Source organism: Gopherus flavomarginatus, chromosome 1 (genome assembly GCF_025201925.1).
Source record: "Gopherus flavomarginatus isolate rGopFla2 chromosome 1, rGopFla2.mat.asm, whole genome shotgun sequence".
Classification (NCBI taxonomy): domain Eukaryota; kingdom Metazoa; phylum Chordata; order Testudines; family Testudinidae; genus Gopherus; species Gopherus flavomarginatus.
In genome coordinates this window covers 85668690-85689152 of record NC_066617.1, presented here as the reverse complement: position 1 = coordinate 85689152, position 20463 = coordinate 85668690, and the positions used below count along the sequence as shown (strand labels likewise).

General features: G+C 40.2%; 1 protein-coding gene across 1 annotated transcript; it reads left to right on the top strand.

Moving 5' to 3' along the window:
* Positions 1-11568: 11568 nt before the first annotated feature.
* On the top strand, positions 11569-20137 carry KERA (keratocan). The gene is made up of 3 exons (XM_050935760.1): positions 11569-11736; positions 13085-13977; positions 19469-20137. Exons 2-3 carry the CDS (start codon positions 13092-13094, stop codon positions 19636-19638), a joined length of 1056 nt encoding a protein of 351 aa, XP_050791717.1. The 5' UTR covers positions 11569-11736; positions 13085-13091; the 3' UTR covers positions 19639-20137.
* Positions 20138-20463: the final 326 nt, after the last annotated feature.

Sequence of the window (20463 nt, the reverse complement as noted above, 5' to 3'; positions counted from 1 at the left end):
AGCCATGCTGAATACTTCATATAGAGGGTGAGCACTTTCTTGACAGTGGATAGGTACACAATGACTTTTTCTTTTCTGTACTGTGTTAACCCAGAAGAATGTCCTACAGTAGAAAGCTCCAGTTCCATCTGAGAGTAGCAGGGGTAGGAATCAATGACATCTCTTGAAGATTTTGTATCTGTGCATATGCTTAACTGTGTTGTAATCCATGAGGATAGTGAGCTAGCTCCTGGTTTTGCTAGTAATGAGCTTTGTAGCATGTTTGATGCTTACTAGGCCCTTACTCATGCAGAAATGTAAAAGTAAGCCATTTTTCCCTCTGAGCAGTAGTTCTTAAGGTACTCCCAGTTCTCCAGAAATTTTAGCCTCTCAAATGCATGTACATTTGGGTCCTGAGCTTGCCTACCCCTGAGCTCAAAGAGATGTTGTTGTCCTCTGTTGACATCACTTTTCTTAACTTGTTTATTTGATTAGGCATGGATTATGATATACTGGAAAATAAAATGCTAAAGCTAGGGCCTGGAGTAAAACCCTAACGAGTATTTAACAGTCTCTAACAGTATTAATTGTTAAAATACTGTCAACAGCATCTTTTTTTTTTAAATAAAGCTCTTGGGATAGACTTAATGCTAATAAAAGCATTCACCAGATCTTTATACTTGGTTCTCTTCCCTCTACCTCCCTGCAAGCCCCTTGTGTTTGTTACTGTTTCCCATCTTTGTATCTTAATTTAAGCACTTAGGAACAGGGACTGTGGTCAAAATTTTCAGAAGTGACTGTGATTTTGAGTTCTTTGTAGTTTGGTTGCCCAAGCTCAGACATATTAAAGGACCCCAGGTTTCAGAAAGTGCTGAGCACCCACACTCTGGAAATCAGGCCCCTTTATACAGGGTCTCAAGTTGGCCACTCAAAATCGAAGGCACCTCAAATCACTAGTCACTTTTGCAACCTTGCCCACTGTCCTTTATTGGTCTGTAATTATATATGCCCATTTATTATACTAGTTAAACAAGAAACAGTAACACGTGAAAGGGGACAGGAAAAACATGTACATGATGGGGAATTTGAGAGTAAGGAAACTATTCAATATATTGTAAATTTATATTTGTATAGCTTCCAGTATTTGCTTCATCTAATTTTCATGAGTAGCCAATAATTTGTTAACAGCTTATTTGAAACACTAAAACCAAGGCCAATGCAATAGACCATTGGAAAACTACCAAAGTTAGGATTTTTCTCACAAGGGGAAATTCGGGCAAGTTAGAAACTGCATACTGAAAACTTGAGGTTTTCACAGCCACATCACAGCCCCTCACTGAGGCCAAGATATCAAACTCATGGAAAAGACAAAGAACATGGCTGTAATGCCTGGGGATTTACTTCAAGTGATGGCTACTGATCTAAGCCCCATCACAACACATTCCAGCTTTATCCCTGAGCACATGGCCATGTTACATGCCATGCTATTGTTGGATCCTGCATTGTGGGTGCATGTTACTACCCCTCCCATGGAGAGGTTAATTATACAGAGCAGGAGGTAATGATATAATTCAACACTGACCTTCTACCAATCTTAGATGCTTACATAGCCTCCATTACCATATTATCTAAGCATCTTATGATCATTAATATATACATCTTTACAGGACCTGTGCAAGGTAGAGAAGTATTATTATCTCCATGTTACAGATGGGGAACAGAGGCACAGAGAGACTAAGGCCTGGTCTACACTATGGGGTTATGTCAAAATTAGCTGCATTAGGTTAATTTAAAAATGAATGCAACCACACAATCTTCTTAAAATCGACTTCTGTACTCCTCCCCGGTGAGGGGAGTAGCACTAAAATTGACTTTGTTGGGTCGAATTTGGGGTAGTGCAGATGCAAATTGACAGTATTGACCTCTGGGAGCTATCCCAGAGTGCTCCATTGTGACTGCTCTGGACAGCACTTTGAACTCTGATGCACTAGGCAGGTACACAGGAAAAGCCACAGGAACTTTTGAATTTCATTTCCTGTTTGGTCAGCGTGGTGAACTCAGCAGCACAGGTGACCATGCAGTCTCCCCAGAACTGTAGAGCGTAGAAAGTTTGTAAGCCCCCCCATCAGCTCCATCTCTGAGGTTATAGCAGATTAGAAGGCAAAAAAAATGCACTCGCAATGATATGTTTTCCGAGCTCATGCAGTCCTCCTGCACTGATTGGGCAGAGCTTAATGCATGGAGGCATTCAGTGGCAGAGGCCAGGAAAGAATTAATAAGTGAAAAGAGCAGAGGCAGGACGTGATGCTGAGGCTAATGGGGGAGCAAACGAACATGATGAAGCATCTTTTGGAGCTGCAGGAAAGCCAACAAGAGCACAGACCCCTGCTACATCCCCTGTATAACTGCCTACCCTCCTTCCCATGTTCCATAGCCTCCTCACCCAGACGCCCAAGAAAGCAGGGGAGGGGGGGAAGAAGAGGCTTCAGGCACCCAGGGACTCCACTGCAGAGGATGGCCCAAGCAACAGAAAGCTGTCATTCAAACAGTTTGATTTTTAGTGTGGCTACAATAAGCAATGTGGCCTTGTCCTTTCCTCCTCCCCCATCCCACCCAGGCTACCTTGTCCGTTATCTCTTTTTTTAAAAAAAATTAATTAAGAAAGAATGAACGGTTTCAAAACAATAGTTACTTTATTTCGATGTGGGGAGGGTGGTAGGCTTAAATCGACAAATGGGGCAACGAAACCTGGCCAGTCATGAAACTGGTTTTCAAAGCATCTCTGATGTGCAGCACACCTACCTGTGCTCTTCTAATTGCCCTGGTGTCTGGCACAAAACAGTTGTCTGCCGTTGCTTTCATAGATGGAGGGGTGACTAATGACATGTACCCAAAACCACCTGTGACAATGTTTTTGCCCCATCAGGCACTGGGAGCTTAACCCAGAATTCCAATGGGCAGCAGAGACTGCAGGAACTGTGGGATAGCTACCCACAGTGCACCGCTCCGTAAGTCGATGCTAGCCATGGTAGTGAGGATGCATTCCGCTGACAATGTGCTTGGTGTGGACATACGCAATTTACTATATAAAATCACTTTCTAAAAATCGACTTCTATAAAATAGACCTAATTTTGTAGTGTAGACATACCCTAAGTGACTCAAAGTCACTCAGGGTATCTGTGAAAGAGCAGAGAATTGAACAAGAATCTCCCAAATCTCAGGCTAGGGACTGAACTAACTCATCTTTCTAACTTTGAGGGCACCATGAAAATTGGGCTCTTTTGTAAGGGACTCAGCCTGGCCATCCACCCAAAACCTTGTAGTATCCCAAGCACATGATGGTCACACAGAGGTTTCTGTAATACTGAATGCCTACATCAACATGAAATATATTCACCTCTCGCTCCAGTCCTGATTTTGAAGGCTTTTCGATCAATTTTCATGCTCTTGAGTTACACAGTAGACGGCAATGTCTGACTACAAACCACTTATTTTCTTATTTTCTTGATTGGACTTCCCCAGCACAAGAAAGCCTTGGACCATTCTTAAGTGGGTAGGGGGGGAGACAGGAAGTGGCCCAGGGAGGATAGCCTTAAGCAGCCTTGGTTACCATACCACTGGTAGCCCAAAGGGCCCTGAATTGTAGCCTGGTGGAGTGGGGGGGTGTCATAAACAGATAGCTAAGGGTTAATGTCTCTTTCACCTGAAGCACCTGACCAGAGGACCAATCAGGAAACTGGATTTTTTCAACTTTGGGTGGAGGGAATTTTGTGTCTGAGGTCTTTGTTTTCTGTCTGCCTGCTTTCTCTGAGCTTTGGAGAAGTAGTTTCTGCTTTCTAATCTTCTGTTTCTAAGTGTAAGGACAAAGAGATCAGATAGTAAGTTATATGATTTCTTTTCTTTGGTATTTGCATGAATATAAGTGCTGGAGTGCTTTGATTTGTATTCTTTTTGAATAAGGCTGTTTATTCATATTTCTTTTAAGCAATTAACCCTGTATTGTCACCTTAATACAGAGAGACCATTTGTATGTATTTTTCTTTCTTTTTTATATAAAGCTTTCTTTTTTAAAACCTGTTAAAGTTTTCTTTACTGGGAAATTTCAGGGAAATTGAGTCTGTACTCACCAGGGAATTGGTGGGAGGAAGAAATCAGGGGGAGATCTGTGTGTGTTGGATTTGCTAGCCTGATTTTGCATTCCCTCTGGGTGAAGAGAAAAGTGCTTTTGTTTCCAGGACTGGGAACGGAGAGGGGGAGTCACTCTGTTTGGATTCACAGAGCTTGTGAGGGGGGAAGGGAAAAAGGATTATTTCCCTTTGTTATGAGACTCAAGGGATTTGGGTCTTGGGGTCCCCAGGGAAGGTTTTTCAGGGGGACCAGAGTGCCCCAAAACACTCTAATTTTTTGGGTGGTGGCAGCAAGTACCAGGTCCAAGCTGATAACTAAGCTTGGAGATTTTCATGCTAACCCCCATATTTTGGACGCTAAGGTCCAGATCTGGGACTAAAGGTATGTTATGGTGTGCAGTGGTGAGATAGAATCCAGAAGCCAGTAGGAATATTATATTTTTCTTTTCTCTGCTAGGGACTTTTTAGCAGAGAGGGTTTGGTTTTCAAAGAAACCAGAGAGAATTTTTTTTCTGCTCTCTCTGGCAGTTTGTGGCTTGCATATTAAGCAAGAAGCCATTAAGGAGCTGTTACAGGTCTTTTGTCATGCAATAGCACTCCCATTAGGAGTCAAATACCAGCACTATATACATGCAAATAAAGTGGTTTTTCTAGTTTACGCTAGAGGAAGAAAAGGAAATAAGCACTGTTGCTAGGCAGACTTCAGGAGGCAACAGAGAACCTGCAGTTCTGAAGATAAACACCGGAGGGCACCCCAACACAAGAAAACAGAAACCATGTCTACCAAGACAAAAATGGAGGCCGAAGAACAAATCAAAGAAGCTGAACACAGGCGACAACTGGAAAAAAGACAAAAAGAGGTGGAGCTGAAAGAAAAGGAAGAAAGCATCAAACTGGCAGCCTACCAAAGAGAACAGGCAGCCAAAGAGGCAGCACACAAAAGAAAACTAGAAGAAGAAGAGGCAACCCACAGAAGACAGATAGAACTCCAGAGGGAAGCCCACCAACAGGCCATGGAATTAGAAAAGGCTAAGCAACAGACTCCAGCCAATCCTAACAACCCATCGCCAATTATTGCTCCACAGCACAGGAAATTTCCCACATACAAGGCAGGTGATGACACCGAGGCCTTCGTGGAAAATTTTGAAAGAGCCTGTCTTGGGTACAGCATCCCTGAAGACCAGTACATGGTAGAATTGAGGTCACAGCTCAGTGGACCTTTAGCAGAGGTGGCAGCTGAAATGCCTAAGCAGCAAATGAATAACTATAAACTTTTTCAAACCAAGGCCAGATACAGAATGGGGATAACCCCAGATCATGCCCGTCGGCGCTCCAGAACCCAAAAGTGGAAACCAGATGTGTCATTTCCCAAACACGCCTACTACGTTGCAAAAAATTATGAGGCCTGGATATCAGGACACAATGTTAAAACCTTGGAAGAACTGCACCTCCTCATACAAATGGAGCAGTTCTTGGATGATGTTCCTGAAGACATCACACGGTACATACAAGATGGAAAACCCAAAGATCTCGCTGAGGCGGGGGAGATTGGAGCCAGATGGATGGAAGTGGCAAAAAGCAAGAAAGCTACTGTCAAGGGAAACAAATACCCCAGGGGGCACACCGACCATAAACCCTACAACCGAGGACAGCCAAAGACCCCACATACAACCCAAGTCAAGCCACAGACGCCCTATTCGTCCACCTCACCAGTCTCCAGTAACTCACCTCGGCCCAGTGACCCATCAGATGGAAGATGCTTTAAGTGTAATGAACTGGAACATATCAAGGCCAACTGTCCAAAAAACACCATGCGAGTGCAATTCATTACACCACCATCACCCCAAAGATCCCCAGGCCCAGATGCCTCTCAAATACCCTTGGAGCGAAGGAAAAATTTGAGAGTGGGTGGAAAGAAGGTTACTGCGTGGAGAGACACGGGGGCATAAGTGTCAGCTATCCACCAATCCTTCGTTGACCCCAAATTCATCAACCCAAAGGCCAAAGTTACAATTTACCCCTTCATGTCACAAGCTGTAGACTTGCCTACAGCTCAACTGCCTGTCCAGTACAAAGGCTGGTCAGGAATGTGGACTTTTGCAGTCTATGACAATTATCCTATCCCCATGCTACTGGGGGAAGACTTGGCCAACCAGGTGAAGCGGGCCAAGAGAGTGGGAATGGTTACACGTAGCCAAACCAGGCAAGCTTCCAGACCCATTCCTGTTCCTGAGCCGTCCACAGAGGCCCCGTCTGTGTTACCAGAGACCCAGACAGAGGTAGTGGACCCGGATTCCATGCCAACCACTGAAACAGCCACAGCACCTCCAGTCCCAGGCCCGGAACTGGAACAGCAACCAGCACTAGCAATTGCAACCCCATCTTCAAACTCAACGCCAGAGGGCGCCAGCGAGCCAGAACTGGCAGAAACAACAGACAGCCATACCCAAAAGGCTCAGCCACAGCCTGAAATACCCTCAGGTGCACCAGCGGAGAGCGGTTCACCAGCAACGGAAACAACCTCATCATCTACATCGCTTCCAGAGGGACCAAGCCCAAGTCCACAGTCTGAGGAAGAACTGGTGACCCCAGCCTCAAGGGAACAGTTCCAGACTGAGCAGGAAGCAGATGACAGCCTTCAGAAAGCTTGGGCAGCGGCACGGAGCACCCCACCACCTCTCAGCTCTTCTAATCGATCCTGGTTTGTTATAGACCAAGGACTTTTATACAAGGAAATTCTTTCTGGTGGACACCGGGAAGAATGGCAGCCGCAAAAACAGTTGGTGGTTCCAACTATGTACCGGGGGAAGCTCTTAAGCTTAGCCCATGATCATCCCAGTGGCCATGCTGGGGTGAACAGAACCAAGGACCGGTTGGGGAAGTCCTTCCACTGGGAGGGGATGGGCAAGGACGTTGCCAACTATGTCCGGTCTTGTGAGGTATGCCAAAGAGTGGGAAAGCCTCAAGACCAGGTCAAGGCCCCTCTCCAGCCACTCCCCATAATTGAGGTCCCATTTCAGCGAGTAGCTGTGGATATTCTGGGCCCTTTCCCAAAAAAAGACGCCCAGAGGAAAGCAGTATGTACTGACTTTAGTGGACTTTGCTACCCGATGGCCGGAAGCAGTAGCTCTAGGCAACACCAGGGCTAACACTGTGTGCCTGGCCCTAACAGACATCTTTGCCAGGGTAGGTTGGCCCTCCGACATCCTTACAGATTCAGGGTCTAATTTCCTGGCAGGGACCATGGAAAAACTGTGGGAAACTCATGGGGTGAATCACTTGGTTGCCACCCCATACCACCATCAAACCAATGGCCTGGTGGAAAGGTTCAATGGAACTTTGGGGGCCATGATATGAAAATTCATCAACGAATTCTCCAATAATTGAGACCTAGTGTTGCAGCAGTTGCTGTTTGCCTACAGGGCTATACCACATCCCAGTTTAGGGTTTTCACCATTTGAGCTTGTGTATGGTCACGAGGTTAAGGGGCCATTACAGTTGGTGAAGCAGCAATGGGAGGGGTTTACGCCTTCTCCAGGAACTAACATTCTGGACTTTGTAAGCAACCTACAAAGCACCCTCCGACACTCTTTAGCCCTTGCTAGAGAGAACCTAAAGGATGCTCAGGAAGAGCAAAAGGCCTGGTATGACAGACATGCCAGAGAACGTTCCTTCAAGGTAGGAGACCAGGTTATGGTCTTGAAGGCGCAACAGGCCCATAAGATGGAAGCATCATGGGAAGGGCCATTCACGGTCCAAGAGCGCCTGGGAACTGTAAACTACCTCATAGCATTTCCCAATTCCTCACTAAAACCTAGAGTTTACCATGTTAATTCTCTCAAGCCTTTCTATTCCAGAGACTTACAGGTTTGTCAGTTTACAGTCCAGGGAGATGATGCTGAGTGGCCTGACGGTGTCTACTACGAAGGGAAAAAAGACGGTGGCATGGAAGAGGTGAACCTCTCAACCACCCTGGAACGTCTACAGCGGCAACAAATCAAGGAGCTGTGCACTAGCTTCGCCCCATTGTTCTCAGCCACCCCAGGATGGACTGAACGGGCATACCACTCCATTAATACAGGTAATGCTCACCCAATCAGAACCCCACCCTACCAGGTGTCTCCTCATGCCCAAGCTGCTATAGAACGGGAGATCCAGAACATGCTACAGATGGGTATAATCCGCTCATCTACCAGTGCATGGGCATCTCCAGTGGTTCTGGTACCCAAACCAGATGGGGAAATACGCTTTTGCGTGGACTACCGTAAGCTAAATGAGGTAACTCGTCCGGACAACTATCCAATGCCACGCACCGATGAGCTATTGAAGAAGTTGGGACGTGCCCAGTTCATCTCTACAATAGACTTAACCAAGGGGTACTGGCAAGTACCGCTAGATAAACCTGCCAAGGAGAGGTCAGCATTCGTCACCCATGCGGGGGTGTATGAATTCAATGTCCTTCCTTTCGGCCTTCGAAATGCACCCGCCACCTTCCAGAGGCTGGTAGATGGTCTACTAGCTGAACTGGGAGAATTTGCAGTTGCCTACCTCGATGATGTGGCCATTTTTTCAGACTCCTGGCCCGAACACCTACTACACCTGGAAAAGGTCTTTGAGCGCATCAGGCAGGCTGGACTAACTGTTAAGGCCAAAAAGTGTCAAATAGGCCAAAACAGAGTGACTTACCTGGGGCACCAGGTGGGTCGAGGAACCATAAACCCCCTACAGGCCAAGGTGGATGCTATCCAAAAGTGGCCTGTCCCACGGTCCAAAAAGCAGGTCCAATCCTTCTTAGGCTTGGCCGGATACTACAGGCGATTTGTACCACACTACAGCCAAATCACTGCCCCACTGATCGACCTGACCAAAAAGACCCAGCCAAATGCAGTTAAGTGGTATGATAGGGGGCCTGGGCTCCCCTACCAACAACCCCACCTGCTGGTCACAGAATACAGCCTGACCACTAAGCCACGTTTCCCAACCAACTCCTGAGTTAGAACCTGTACAGGCTCTTACAGTCTCACTGCTGTTATAAAATTATACAACAATATGTAATAGAAGCCTGCAATGATTAACAAGCTAAAGGTTACTTTCAGACAGACCCCAGTGGAAAGCATAATACATCAGTCAATCTTTCTTTTCTTCTAAAATGTACCACATCTGGCAGTTTAGTGACTATCACAATAGATATTTGCCTCCTGGACTCTCTATTCTATGTCTCCATAGTAAAGAGATTTTGATGTTCTCAGTTCAGTAGTGAACAGACCTTTATAACACAATATCCTTCCATACATTATGCAAAAGCTTGCTACAAAGTCAAAACAGATTTACATTGCATTGGCTAGCTTTTACAATGACCATGAACATACCTTTCACAGCAAATAGCCCCCAAACATTAAAAAACTGGTAATAAAATATGATACCTACAACTATATTTCCAACTCCTCAATGACTTTCTCCCATTCACTGCAATTGTCAAACAACTCCTATTTTTCTTCTCTATCAGAGGAATCCATGGCAATATTATGGTTGTTCATGGAGGTCAGACTAAACATTGTAAGGCCTAGATATTTAAAGCGTCATTCATGGTGATGGGAATAACATGGTAGATTCAGTTACTGTAACCTCATTTATTATCCTCTTTGCTAGATATTTAAAAGAATTTTAATGATAGATCTAAATACACACCATGGTGTACGTGAAAGAATACTTATAGGTATGAGCCTCAGTTTAGGCTGCATCTATATTACGATGCTAGGGGAGTGATTCCCCAGCTCATGTACACGTTCATGCATTAGCTCTCATTAAGCTAATGTGAGTATAAACAGTGCTGTAGCTGGAGTAACGCAGGCAGCAGTTGCAAAGATGTGGCTGAGCTGTACAGAGTATGCACACACCTGAAACTGGTAGGAACGAACTTGGCACGGCTCAGCAGTGTTTCCACTACCACTATCTGTGCTGCCTCAGCTATACTGCTGTTTACACTGGCATTAGCTCAATGAGATCAAGCACAAGTATGCTTGAGCAGGGGAAACCACACTCCAGCTCACAGTAGCCTTAGAAACAATTAATTTTCCATGAAACTGAAATACCTTGAAGAAATCTGAGCCTTGATTAAACAAATCACTTAAGCTGGTGCTTAAAATGAAGTATACTTAAGTCCCAGTGAAAAAATAGGATTTAAGCATTTAATTTAATATTTAGCTGAATCAAGACTTTGAGCATGTTCTTAACTTTAGGGAGGCACATAAGTATCATTGAAGTTAAGCACATATTTAATGTTTTGCTAAATCAGGTTGACTATCCTATGTTTGCAAGATGATGTGAAAAAGTAAGGGTTAAAATTTAATTATGAACCTTTTTGTCTATTTTACTACTAGATTTCTTTCTATTTCACCCTATTTATGAGAGCCAAATATTTAGTGTTATAAAACCATTATGTTTTATTGAACCAAACCAGATAAAAGTAAAACTAAAGTGGTATTATATCAGTGAGACTTCTATAAAACAAAGCCCTATAAACATGGCAGAATGTTTTTTATGTTGGCAGTATTTCACATTAGCTTTTCTCTTAAAATATTTTTGTCATTATATTATCTTTGAACATGGCTAATTTTCCTGAATTCAGATTGTTAATTTGAGTTTGCACTTGAAAAGAAGAAAATGTCAGAAGCCTGTATCTGTGCTCTGGATAGCATAATGGTTGGAAAACACTTGTTTAAAACTAATTAGAAACAAAACATTTTATTGGTCCTATAATTATTAAAAACAGAGCTCACAGAAGGAGGCACAAAGTCAAGTCTAGCAGACTACATCATCTCTGTAGAAGAGCATGTAAAATATCTTCATTAAAGAAGAGGTCAAGTACATCATCTAATTCTTATAGGACTAAAAATATATTTGATTAAAAAGTTCTTATCAAGTGGTTTTACTATCTGTTTCTCCTAAGCAAGTATTCATATCTTTAAATGGCATTCGTGCATCTGGTTTTCATCAGAATCAAATAAAAGACTTCCTTAGGATCAGATGGCACTGGTTTTAATTCTTTTTGTCCTAATTTAGGTATTATGAAAACAAAGTATGATGTAAGCAAACTTTATATATAAAAGTATCACTTCACATAATATTGTTAACAAAGATGCATTTTATATCACCCGTTTCATCTAAATCAAACCTGCTCATTATAAAAAATCTGAGTAAAAGTGTCCTTAGTACTGTTGCTGCTTGATGTTAGAGTCAGGATTTCCTGTCCTTTTGTAGCTAGGTGCTGAGGTGCCTTAGTTATTTTAGGGGTTAAAAGCTGTAGGCACTGATGCGTATATATTAGGCTGTATTCATAAAACACAGTGTGTAGCCTGAGTCAAACTATTACAGTCTAACCACAGTGACCAATAGAAAGAGAAGAGCCAAGAAAGCTGAGGTAAGCTAGATTCTGAAGCATTGTCAAGTTAGAAAGAACAGATAAGGTGTAAACGATAATGTATCAAGGGACATTGGTGTGTACTTTAGGATTTATATGCTAATAATTGTCCGGAGGACAGGATCCAACAAATTGCTAGCAGCCAAAGCTTTGCTCTGTAAAGTGATTTCTAACAGGCTTCAGATATCTGCAGTAACTTGACTAACAAGGTAAATTATTTTAATTACTTTTAAAAATATTTTTAAGGCTATAGATATTTACATAATGGGGGATAACATTTCAGTGTGTGACGCAACTATGACATTCCCTAGAAATCTTTTGTTTGTCCTCTTTGGAATACTTCCAAATATCCAGCAATTTCTGGGGCTAGCAGATCTGTGGGAATATTGCACTTGCTGCTTCTAGCAATAATAAATAATTAATAATAATAATAATAATAATAATAAAAGTAATAGCAATAAATGATCACATTTTACACAGAAATAATAGAACCCTTGAATTTACTCTTGCATCAGTGATAGAGATGTTCTTTCAATCTAAATTTTATCTTTGCCAAAGTAACTTTTTGTATTTCACCACAAATTTGTGCTGCTGATCTTTTGTCCTTATATTCCAAAAATGCTATCTAATCATTGTCAAAAAGCCAGAAAATACAGCAGATCCTATGAGGTATTGTTACTATGTTACCCAAACGTTATCCATAGGAACAAATTATCAGTGATTATGCCTCTTTCATTGTCTAATAGTGGAAAGTGTTAAACTCGGAATGGAATTGGATACAAAACAAGTGAATTTGTATATTTAATGAAACAGGGTAAATCTTTATACTGGACTTATTTTTCAAGTTTTTTACCAGGAGTTGAAGGGCAGAAAGGGAAGTTAAAGTAGAAAAACTGTAACTTGGGGTAGGGGAGAGGGAAGGGAATGGGTTATTCAAACAGATTTCTTCAGGCTTTTTTGGAACATGCCAAGCAGCTGTTAAAATACTCTTTGATCTTTCTTTTTTGTGTGATGAGAAAATCTGATCCAGATGCCTTTTATAATTTAGCAGTGAAAGTAGGAACATATGACTACTTTCGAGGAGGCTCACAATAGAATTGAATTAATAACACTATGACATCTGTAGCTGTCTTTACTGTGATGCTGTGTGTAACCTCTAGTTTATATGAAGTGGTTCTACATAGGAAACATTATGTGATGCTACAAATAACTATTTTCAGATCTACAGGAATCATTGATTTAATATAAAAAAGTAGTATTTCCAGTTTCTTGGAATGATCACCCAATGTGAATCTAACTTGAATCAAGAATATATTGTGCCAAGGTGAAAATCTGTTCTATTTGACATCTTTAATATTACTGCCAATTTTTCCCTAGTATATAGAGTCAGGAAAGAATTTGGCCCTTTATAAAGAAAAAAAATTGTTTCAGAAAAAAGTTTAAAATAGCTAGTGTGCTGTGGAAGAGTACAATTATTTATATTTGGCTGAAATATATGATTTTGGTATAGGCTATTCTTTTCATAGAGAGAGCTAATTGCTTTTCTTCCTTTGTAAGGAAAACAATGACTGTAAAAGTCTATCCCAGCCTTTTGGTATTATTCCTGACCAATACTGTGTGGACTCGGAATGTGAGACAAGTCTATGATGCTATGGATCCAGAGGATTGGTCTCTCTTCACCTTTGAGTGTCCACAAGAATGCTTCTGTCCTCCCAATTTCCCCAATGCTTTATACTGTGATAACAAGGGACTTAAAGAAATACCTGCAATCCCAGCAAGAATCTGGTACCTCTATCTGCAGAATAACCTGATTGAAACAATTTCTGAGAAGCCTTTTGTGAATGCCACTCATCTGAAATGGATAAATTTAAACAAGAATAAAATCACCAGCAATGGAATTGAAGAAGGTGTGCTCAGCAAACTGAAGCGTCTGCTTTACTTGTTTCTCGAAGATAATGAGTTGGAAGAGGTGCCTGCTCCATTACCGACAAGCTTAGAGCAACTGAGACTGGCTAGAAACAAAATCTCCAGGATCCCTGAAGGGGTATTTAGCAACTTGGAAAACCTTACGATGCTAGACCTGCATCATAACAAGCTGTTGGATAGTGCTCTCCAGAGTGACACCTTCCAGGGGCTCAACAATCTCATGCAACTCAACATAGCGAAAAACTCCCTCAAGAAAATGCCACTAAGCGTTCCAGCTAATACAATGCAGCTGTTTTTAGACAACAACTCTATTGAAGTGATCCCAGAGAATTACTTTAGTGCAATACCCAAAGTGACTTCCCTTAGACTGAACTACAATAAATTATCTGATGATGGCATCCCCCCAAATGTGTTTAATGTTTCATCTATTCTAGACCTACAGCTGTCCCACAACCAACTCACTAAAATTCCACTTTTCAATGCTCATCTTGAGCATCTTCATCTTGATCACAACAGGATCAAAAGTAAGTGTATATTGTCAGTGTGGGATCACACCAAGGATTACAATCCTATTAAATATCTCTTCACGCACACACACAAAAAGCATACTTCACTGTCTGGTTATGCACAAGAATGGCTATTTTCTTAAATTCAGGAGTCTTTGAACTGGTTAATTCCTTTAATTTCCTGAGAGGTTTAAAACATATTTTATATCATCAGTCTTGACAGTATTATAATCAACATGCGAAGAACACAAGAAAAAATACTTATTTAGAATAAAAAAACTCAAGAATATGCTATAAAGAACAATCGTGCAAGAGTAATGAGTAAGATGATACATTGGGCCAATTTCTAAGACTTAAACTTTAAGATATGCCAACAAAAATATGTACACACACAATATTGCACTTACAAAATCTGCATTTGTACACACAGAATATTTGGCATGCAAATCATCTAAATGAATGCATTAAAGTGCACCTGGGCACTCACTTTCCCAGTTAAGCAGGCAATTAGCCATTTTGTGCCATCAAATACAGAAGTTTACATACAAGGGTTAAGATTTTCGAATAAATGAATAAATAAATAAATAAATAAAATGTGTGTCTCAAGTCAGGCTGTTAAATCCATATTTAGGCACTTAAACAAGATGCCAGATTTTGAAAGTTGCTGAGCATCCAACAGCCCCTACTAAGATTAATGAAGGTGCTAGGTGCTCAACACTTCTGAAAATCTGCCCCTTTATTCAGATACCTGAATATGCAATCAGGAGTCTAGCTTCAGGCACCAATTGTTTAGTAACTGAGGCCTTGATCACTTGTCTATGTAAATAAGGACATAGTAGGAGCTGAATTTTGAAAATCTGATTATGTCTTCTCCATCTTTTGGATTCTGTGAGATAAATCCTGAGATCTTGACTCAGTCCTTTCTCATGAAAAACTTCCATTGACTTCACACAAGTTTTTTTCTGAGTCAGGATTTTAGGATTTGGATCCCTTTGATCTATTTAATGTTTTAATATTATATAAATAATTAACATCACATTTCATTCTCAAGACAATTTAAGTTTAGCATCATATCATCATGCTGGTTGCAACAACCTACTTCCAGCATCCAATCAGACATACTTAGGATCTGAGGAGCAGTTATGCCATCAAGGTTTCCCAACCAAAAAGTCATGCAAAACTAAAATTATATCACTTAATATCATTTAACTTTTTCACACCAGTAAACTATTTCTGTTATCAAAACCAAAAAGTGATCACTTAATAGCTCTGCCCAAAAGAAACTAAACAAATAAAAGCCAACACATGTTGACTCATTCATACTTTGGTCTGACATATTATCCAATTCATTTTCTAACCTTCCTGTCACCACTGAAATCCTCTAACATGGCAAATAAGTTAGTCATTATTACTGTGTGATGTCATATCTCACCAGTGTATTAAAATTAACAGCTTGATTTCTGGGAAAGAGGATTTAGCAACCGGTGCACAGCTAATTTAAAATTAATCTGATTATTAACAATCAGATTAATTAAATACTATTTCACTGCCTGTACTTACAAAGTCAAATGTATAAACTTTTATATGAGTGTATTAGTTTTGCTTAGCTTGATGCCATTTAAGTGAACTACAAAAAGAGTGAGATTTAATTAGTGCACATGTCATGTGTCGTTACTGAGCAAATTCGCTGCTCGCAGAGGGATTTATCTTAATACGTCCACTGCAGGCCTCCAGGTGCACACTTTATCTGTTTTCATTTTAAATGGACACAGTTGAAATAAGTGGAATGTGAGCAGTTATGTACCTGGTGTAATAGGTAGCAGTGAAGTCTTTAAATAGCAACCATGTTATCTTTTATTTAAAAGCAAAAAAGATCAAAAAGTTAAATTTCAAAAGTGCCTAAGTGATTTAAGAGCTTAAGCCCCACTTACAAAAGAGACATAGTCCCTGAAGGCCCAGATAAAAAGTATTTAGGTGCCTTACTCTCACTGGAGTTAAGCACCTAAATACCTTCGAGGATCTGGGCTTTAGGAACCTAGATTCCAATTACTTCTAATGAGACAGGCTCCTAATTCAGTTATAAATATTTTGTATTCGGTTTGAAATTTTTACTCTTAACCTTCATGTTACTGAAGTTTGGAAGAAAACCAGTTAAATATATCCTAATCCAATGTTACTTCACCCTTAAGATTATAAACAGTAACATTACAATAGAAAACCAGTACCAAAATCTAAAGCATTTAATAAACAAGACAAATGTGTGAACATTTTACTACTGCTGCTCAAGATACAAACATATTCTACTACATTAGATACTCGTTTGCCCTCTAACATCTCAGAAGACTTTTAGGATCAAAGGTCAAAAGACAAAAGAATGCAATTTTGTCTGGCAGAAGTGATGAGAATTGACATCAGATCAGGCTGCAAATCAGTTTTTCCACTTACAGAAGATAAGTGATTAGTTTAAAGAGTTGCTGAAAGAATAATAATTTGTAAACCTTGGATCTAGTTTCTCCATAAAGAGTTTCCAAAGTAAGTTAGCTTTTTTGTGTACAGAATTATTTCTCTTCTTTACTTGAGAGATGATAATTGAATATCCTCACATGCTTGCCATACCGTAGTGTGTTAGGTAGATGGTTTATAATAAAAGGAATAGGATTTGTAGGGGCTAAGACACCAATATCACTTTTTATGGAATTTGCTTGCTATTATTTATATATTTTATTGTTACATCCAAATGCCCCAGACACGGTCTGACCCCATTTTGCTAAGAACTGTATAAACACAGGATGACATGATATGAAATCTTGAGGTTAAATTGGAGAAGTCAGTGTTGGAGTAAGAGAGGAGGGGGGTAGAGAGATAGAAACAGAGAGGAGAAGGACAATGGCCAGGAAGAGTGGTTGGACAGGTGAGGGAAAATCTTTCTCAGAAAAAATAAAAACAAGATCCTCTGCAGTTGCTGGTCTATGAGTGTTCAGCAGGCCTGCAGTGTTATGCATCAGTGGAGGCTATTTCCTATTCCACGGGAATACTTCTCCCAGGGTAATGGCTTCATATTCCCAGTTTAGACATTATACATCTTATCAAGACTACCAGCCACATAGGCAGTTGGTCATGTATGACAATCAGGAAAATGACAATTCTATCACCAGGGACTGACTTTTCCTTAAGAATTCTTCAGCAAGGGCAGAATTTTAAAAGGGGTCAAGTAGACTGAAGACTTCACTTTTCAAACTCATTGATGTTGCTTCTCCTGGACTGAAAACTCTATCCCAGAGCTCTGCGAGGAAAGAGGAAGGGGTATCTCAACATAAAGATTTCACTCTTTTATCCCACTCCAAAAACTCTGAGGATGGGAGTCCCTACAACAGCATGAGGGAAAGTAGGGAGACATCTTCACCTTATTGGCAGCCAGGGGCAGGTGACATTGATTAGAGATAGGACTTTGAGATCCTAGTAGGGGAAGTGTGAAAGATGCCCTCAAACCATGCAGAGATCATTTCTTTTTACATGGTGTGTGGTCTGGCATTTTCTTCTCTTTTATTGCCATGTTCTATGGTTTGAGTAGTTAATATGGTCTTTGAAGCCCAGTGCAGAAAGTAAACTTTGGATGGAAGACATGGTGGGGCATTTGTTGTTTCTTATTTTGTGACCGTTCCATCTTGTATCTAGACTGTCATGTGTCACTGGTCTGCGGAATCCCATGTGGCCTGAAAGGACAGATATTTTCTGCTATACAGAGGTCATTCAACATCATGCCTTTTAGTAAAGGCTTTCATAATGAAATATCACTCTATGGCTTCCAGCTTCTTAGCCTGACACATAAATGAGCTTTATAGCAAGTCAACAGCTTTATGATACAAAGGAAATAAATTGATTGCAAGACATACATAGAGCAATAGTATATATTATCATATATAATTCTTGTAGGTAAGGGTTGCTTTTGATACCCACTCTTCTGAATATAATTATAAATAAATAACTAGATTTTTCACATCTGTAGCACTTTTCTTCCATGAATATTGAGAGCTTTACAAGCTTCAATACATTCCTGTGAGGTAGGCCAGTGGTGGGGTATATAATAAAGGAATCAGATCTTGACCAACTTGATGCATTTATGTAGCTCTCATGAGAGTTTCATATTCTTCAAGATAAAAACCTTCATTAAAAAAAAAAAGGTTTGTGCCCCTTTGTGTTGTGAAGATGAAGTCCAAGCTGATGTTATAGATGGCATTTTGGATACAGTTGTTCAGGAAATTATTTTTCCCCTTTAGAAATACTGACAAAAACTAAAGTTGTTTTCATCAAAACTTATTTTCATAAAAAAATTCATTGACAATTTTGAGGCTCTCAAAAATCAGAAATGCCTCAAATCAAAAATATTTCAGATTTTTTGTTGCCAAACATCAGAAATATTTTTAAAAGATTTAAAAAGAAAAACATTGCCGTATGTTAGCTTTGGGCTGCTTAGAGAATGTGTGTGTTTCCCTGCTACAGGAGACCTCCTCAAGCTCTTTTTGAGGAGTGTACGATAGCCAGCAGCAGCCTCAGGTACTCAGGTTAGTAACTAACTGCCACAGTTTGGCCCAATGAGTTTGGCGCCCTTGATACATATAAAAAAAATCACTTCAGCCATCATTAATCTGAAGCTGCTTATAGGCTGAAGCAGGGCACCTGTTGAAAATCACAATACAACAGTTCACGACAAGATATGTGGAATACTTCACACAACTGAAACTGCAGATAGAATTTAGCAGGGAAGATTTAAAGAAGGTAATACCCCTAATTTTAATGAAAATAAAATGATTTGAGCCACAATTTCAAATCTTTATCTGAAATAAAATGAGATACTGTATCTATTGCTTATATATAACAGCAGTTAGTACCTGTAAAATAGGAATGGTAGCACCCCAGTGCATCAGTGATGTGAAATTTGATGAAGCCATTGTTCAACAGGATAGGAGAAATGGGGAGCTTGTGTATTAACACTCTAGAAAGGATACATGTAAGAGGAGTTCCTCTGATCAATATTCTTAGCCTTTGAATGTCAAATATCATGAATTGGACAATATATTTTTTTTTACTGCCGCTAATGCGGCAGTAAAAAAAGTGGGATTTTCAGCAGTGCTCAGGATTGACCTAACTCTGCGCTCATTGGAGTCCTATGCGAGCAGAGTTAGGCCAACACTGCATATTTTTGAAAATTTCACTTTAGCAGTTAAATGTCTTACTCTTACAACTGTCCAAAATGTAGGCAGACATTCTGGTACCTCTCTAGAAGGTAAATTGATAGTAATCATGACAAGTGATTCACAGAATGAATTTGATTATACTATCTTAACACAATTACTCTTTTTTAACTGAAATTATGACTAATTCAATATTTTACAGTATTGAAAAGAACAGCCAAACACTGTATAAATATTGTTAAAATGCACCATAAAAAGTTAATCTCCTTGCATCGTTTTCATACAAATTAAATAACATAGTTTAATTGTATTTATAGGTGTCAATGGCACTCTAATGTGTCCCACCTCTATTGCCTTAGAAGATCACAGTTCCTATGGTAATATGCCACATCTCCGCTACCTCCGCCTGGATGGAAATGAAATTCAGCCTCCTATCCCACTGGACATCATGATATGTTTCCGGCTTCTTCAGGCTGTTGTTATTTGAAGATATCTCACGATCACATTTGCATTTTCAGAGTTTAAGAAGCAAGATTTGCTGGCATGAAACTTGTTCTAATTCATAAGTCAATCAATATTTTTTTTTACTCTAAATTCCTACTTGCTACTATCATTTTATATTTGCAAATATTTCTCTTCCTTCAGAAAAGAGGTTCCCAGATCTACATGCAATGTGGTTTTTTTTAATTCCTAATGCAAATTACTGCAATTATGTATTTTTAATGTTCCTACAGTCCCAGTGCAAATTCATCTACTCTTTGCCTGTCTTCTTAAATTCTACATTAAGTGTGAGTTCCACTAAGGAACTCTATTATAATGCACAGATTTATGAATTCAGGTACACTTGGCCTGATATGTATTATAAAATAATCAAGTACTATAGTGCTATTCGTTATCATACCTTACATTCTCCTTTCTTAAAATAGGCACTGCTGTGACAGTGAACAGCCTTTCATTGTATCAATAAATTACATCAATTTCTTGTTCGTTTTTTTTTCCTTTACAGATTGAAGTCGTCTAGTGATACTTCCCTAGCTGAATAGGCACGACATTTATTAGACTCTGGGTACCACAGCACTTCTAGGGATACCACATACACTGAACTATTCATATATAGAAGTGCCATACAAATACATGAGATGTGAAGTGTTCTAAACTCAAAACCATGGATAAGGAAATCCAGGCTGAAATCCTGACTCCATTGAAGTCAATGGGAACCTTTTTCCATTAACTTCAGTAGAGCTAGGATTCCATCCCCAATGTTCTAATTCTGTTCCCTTCTGTGGCCTTGAGTAAGTCACTTAACTAATGT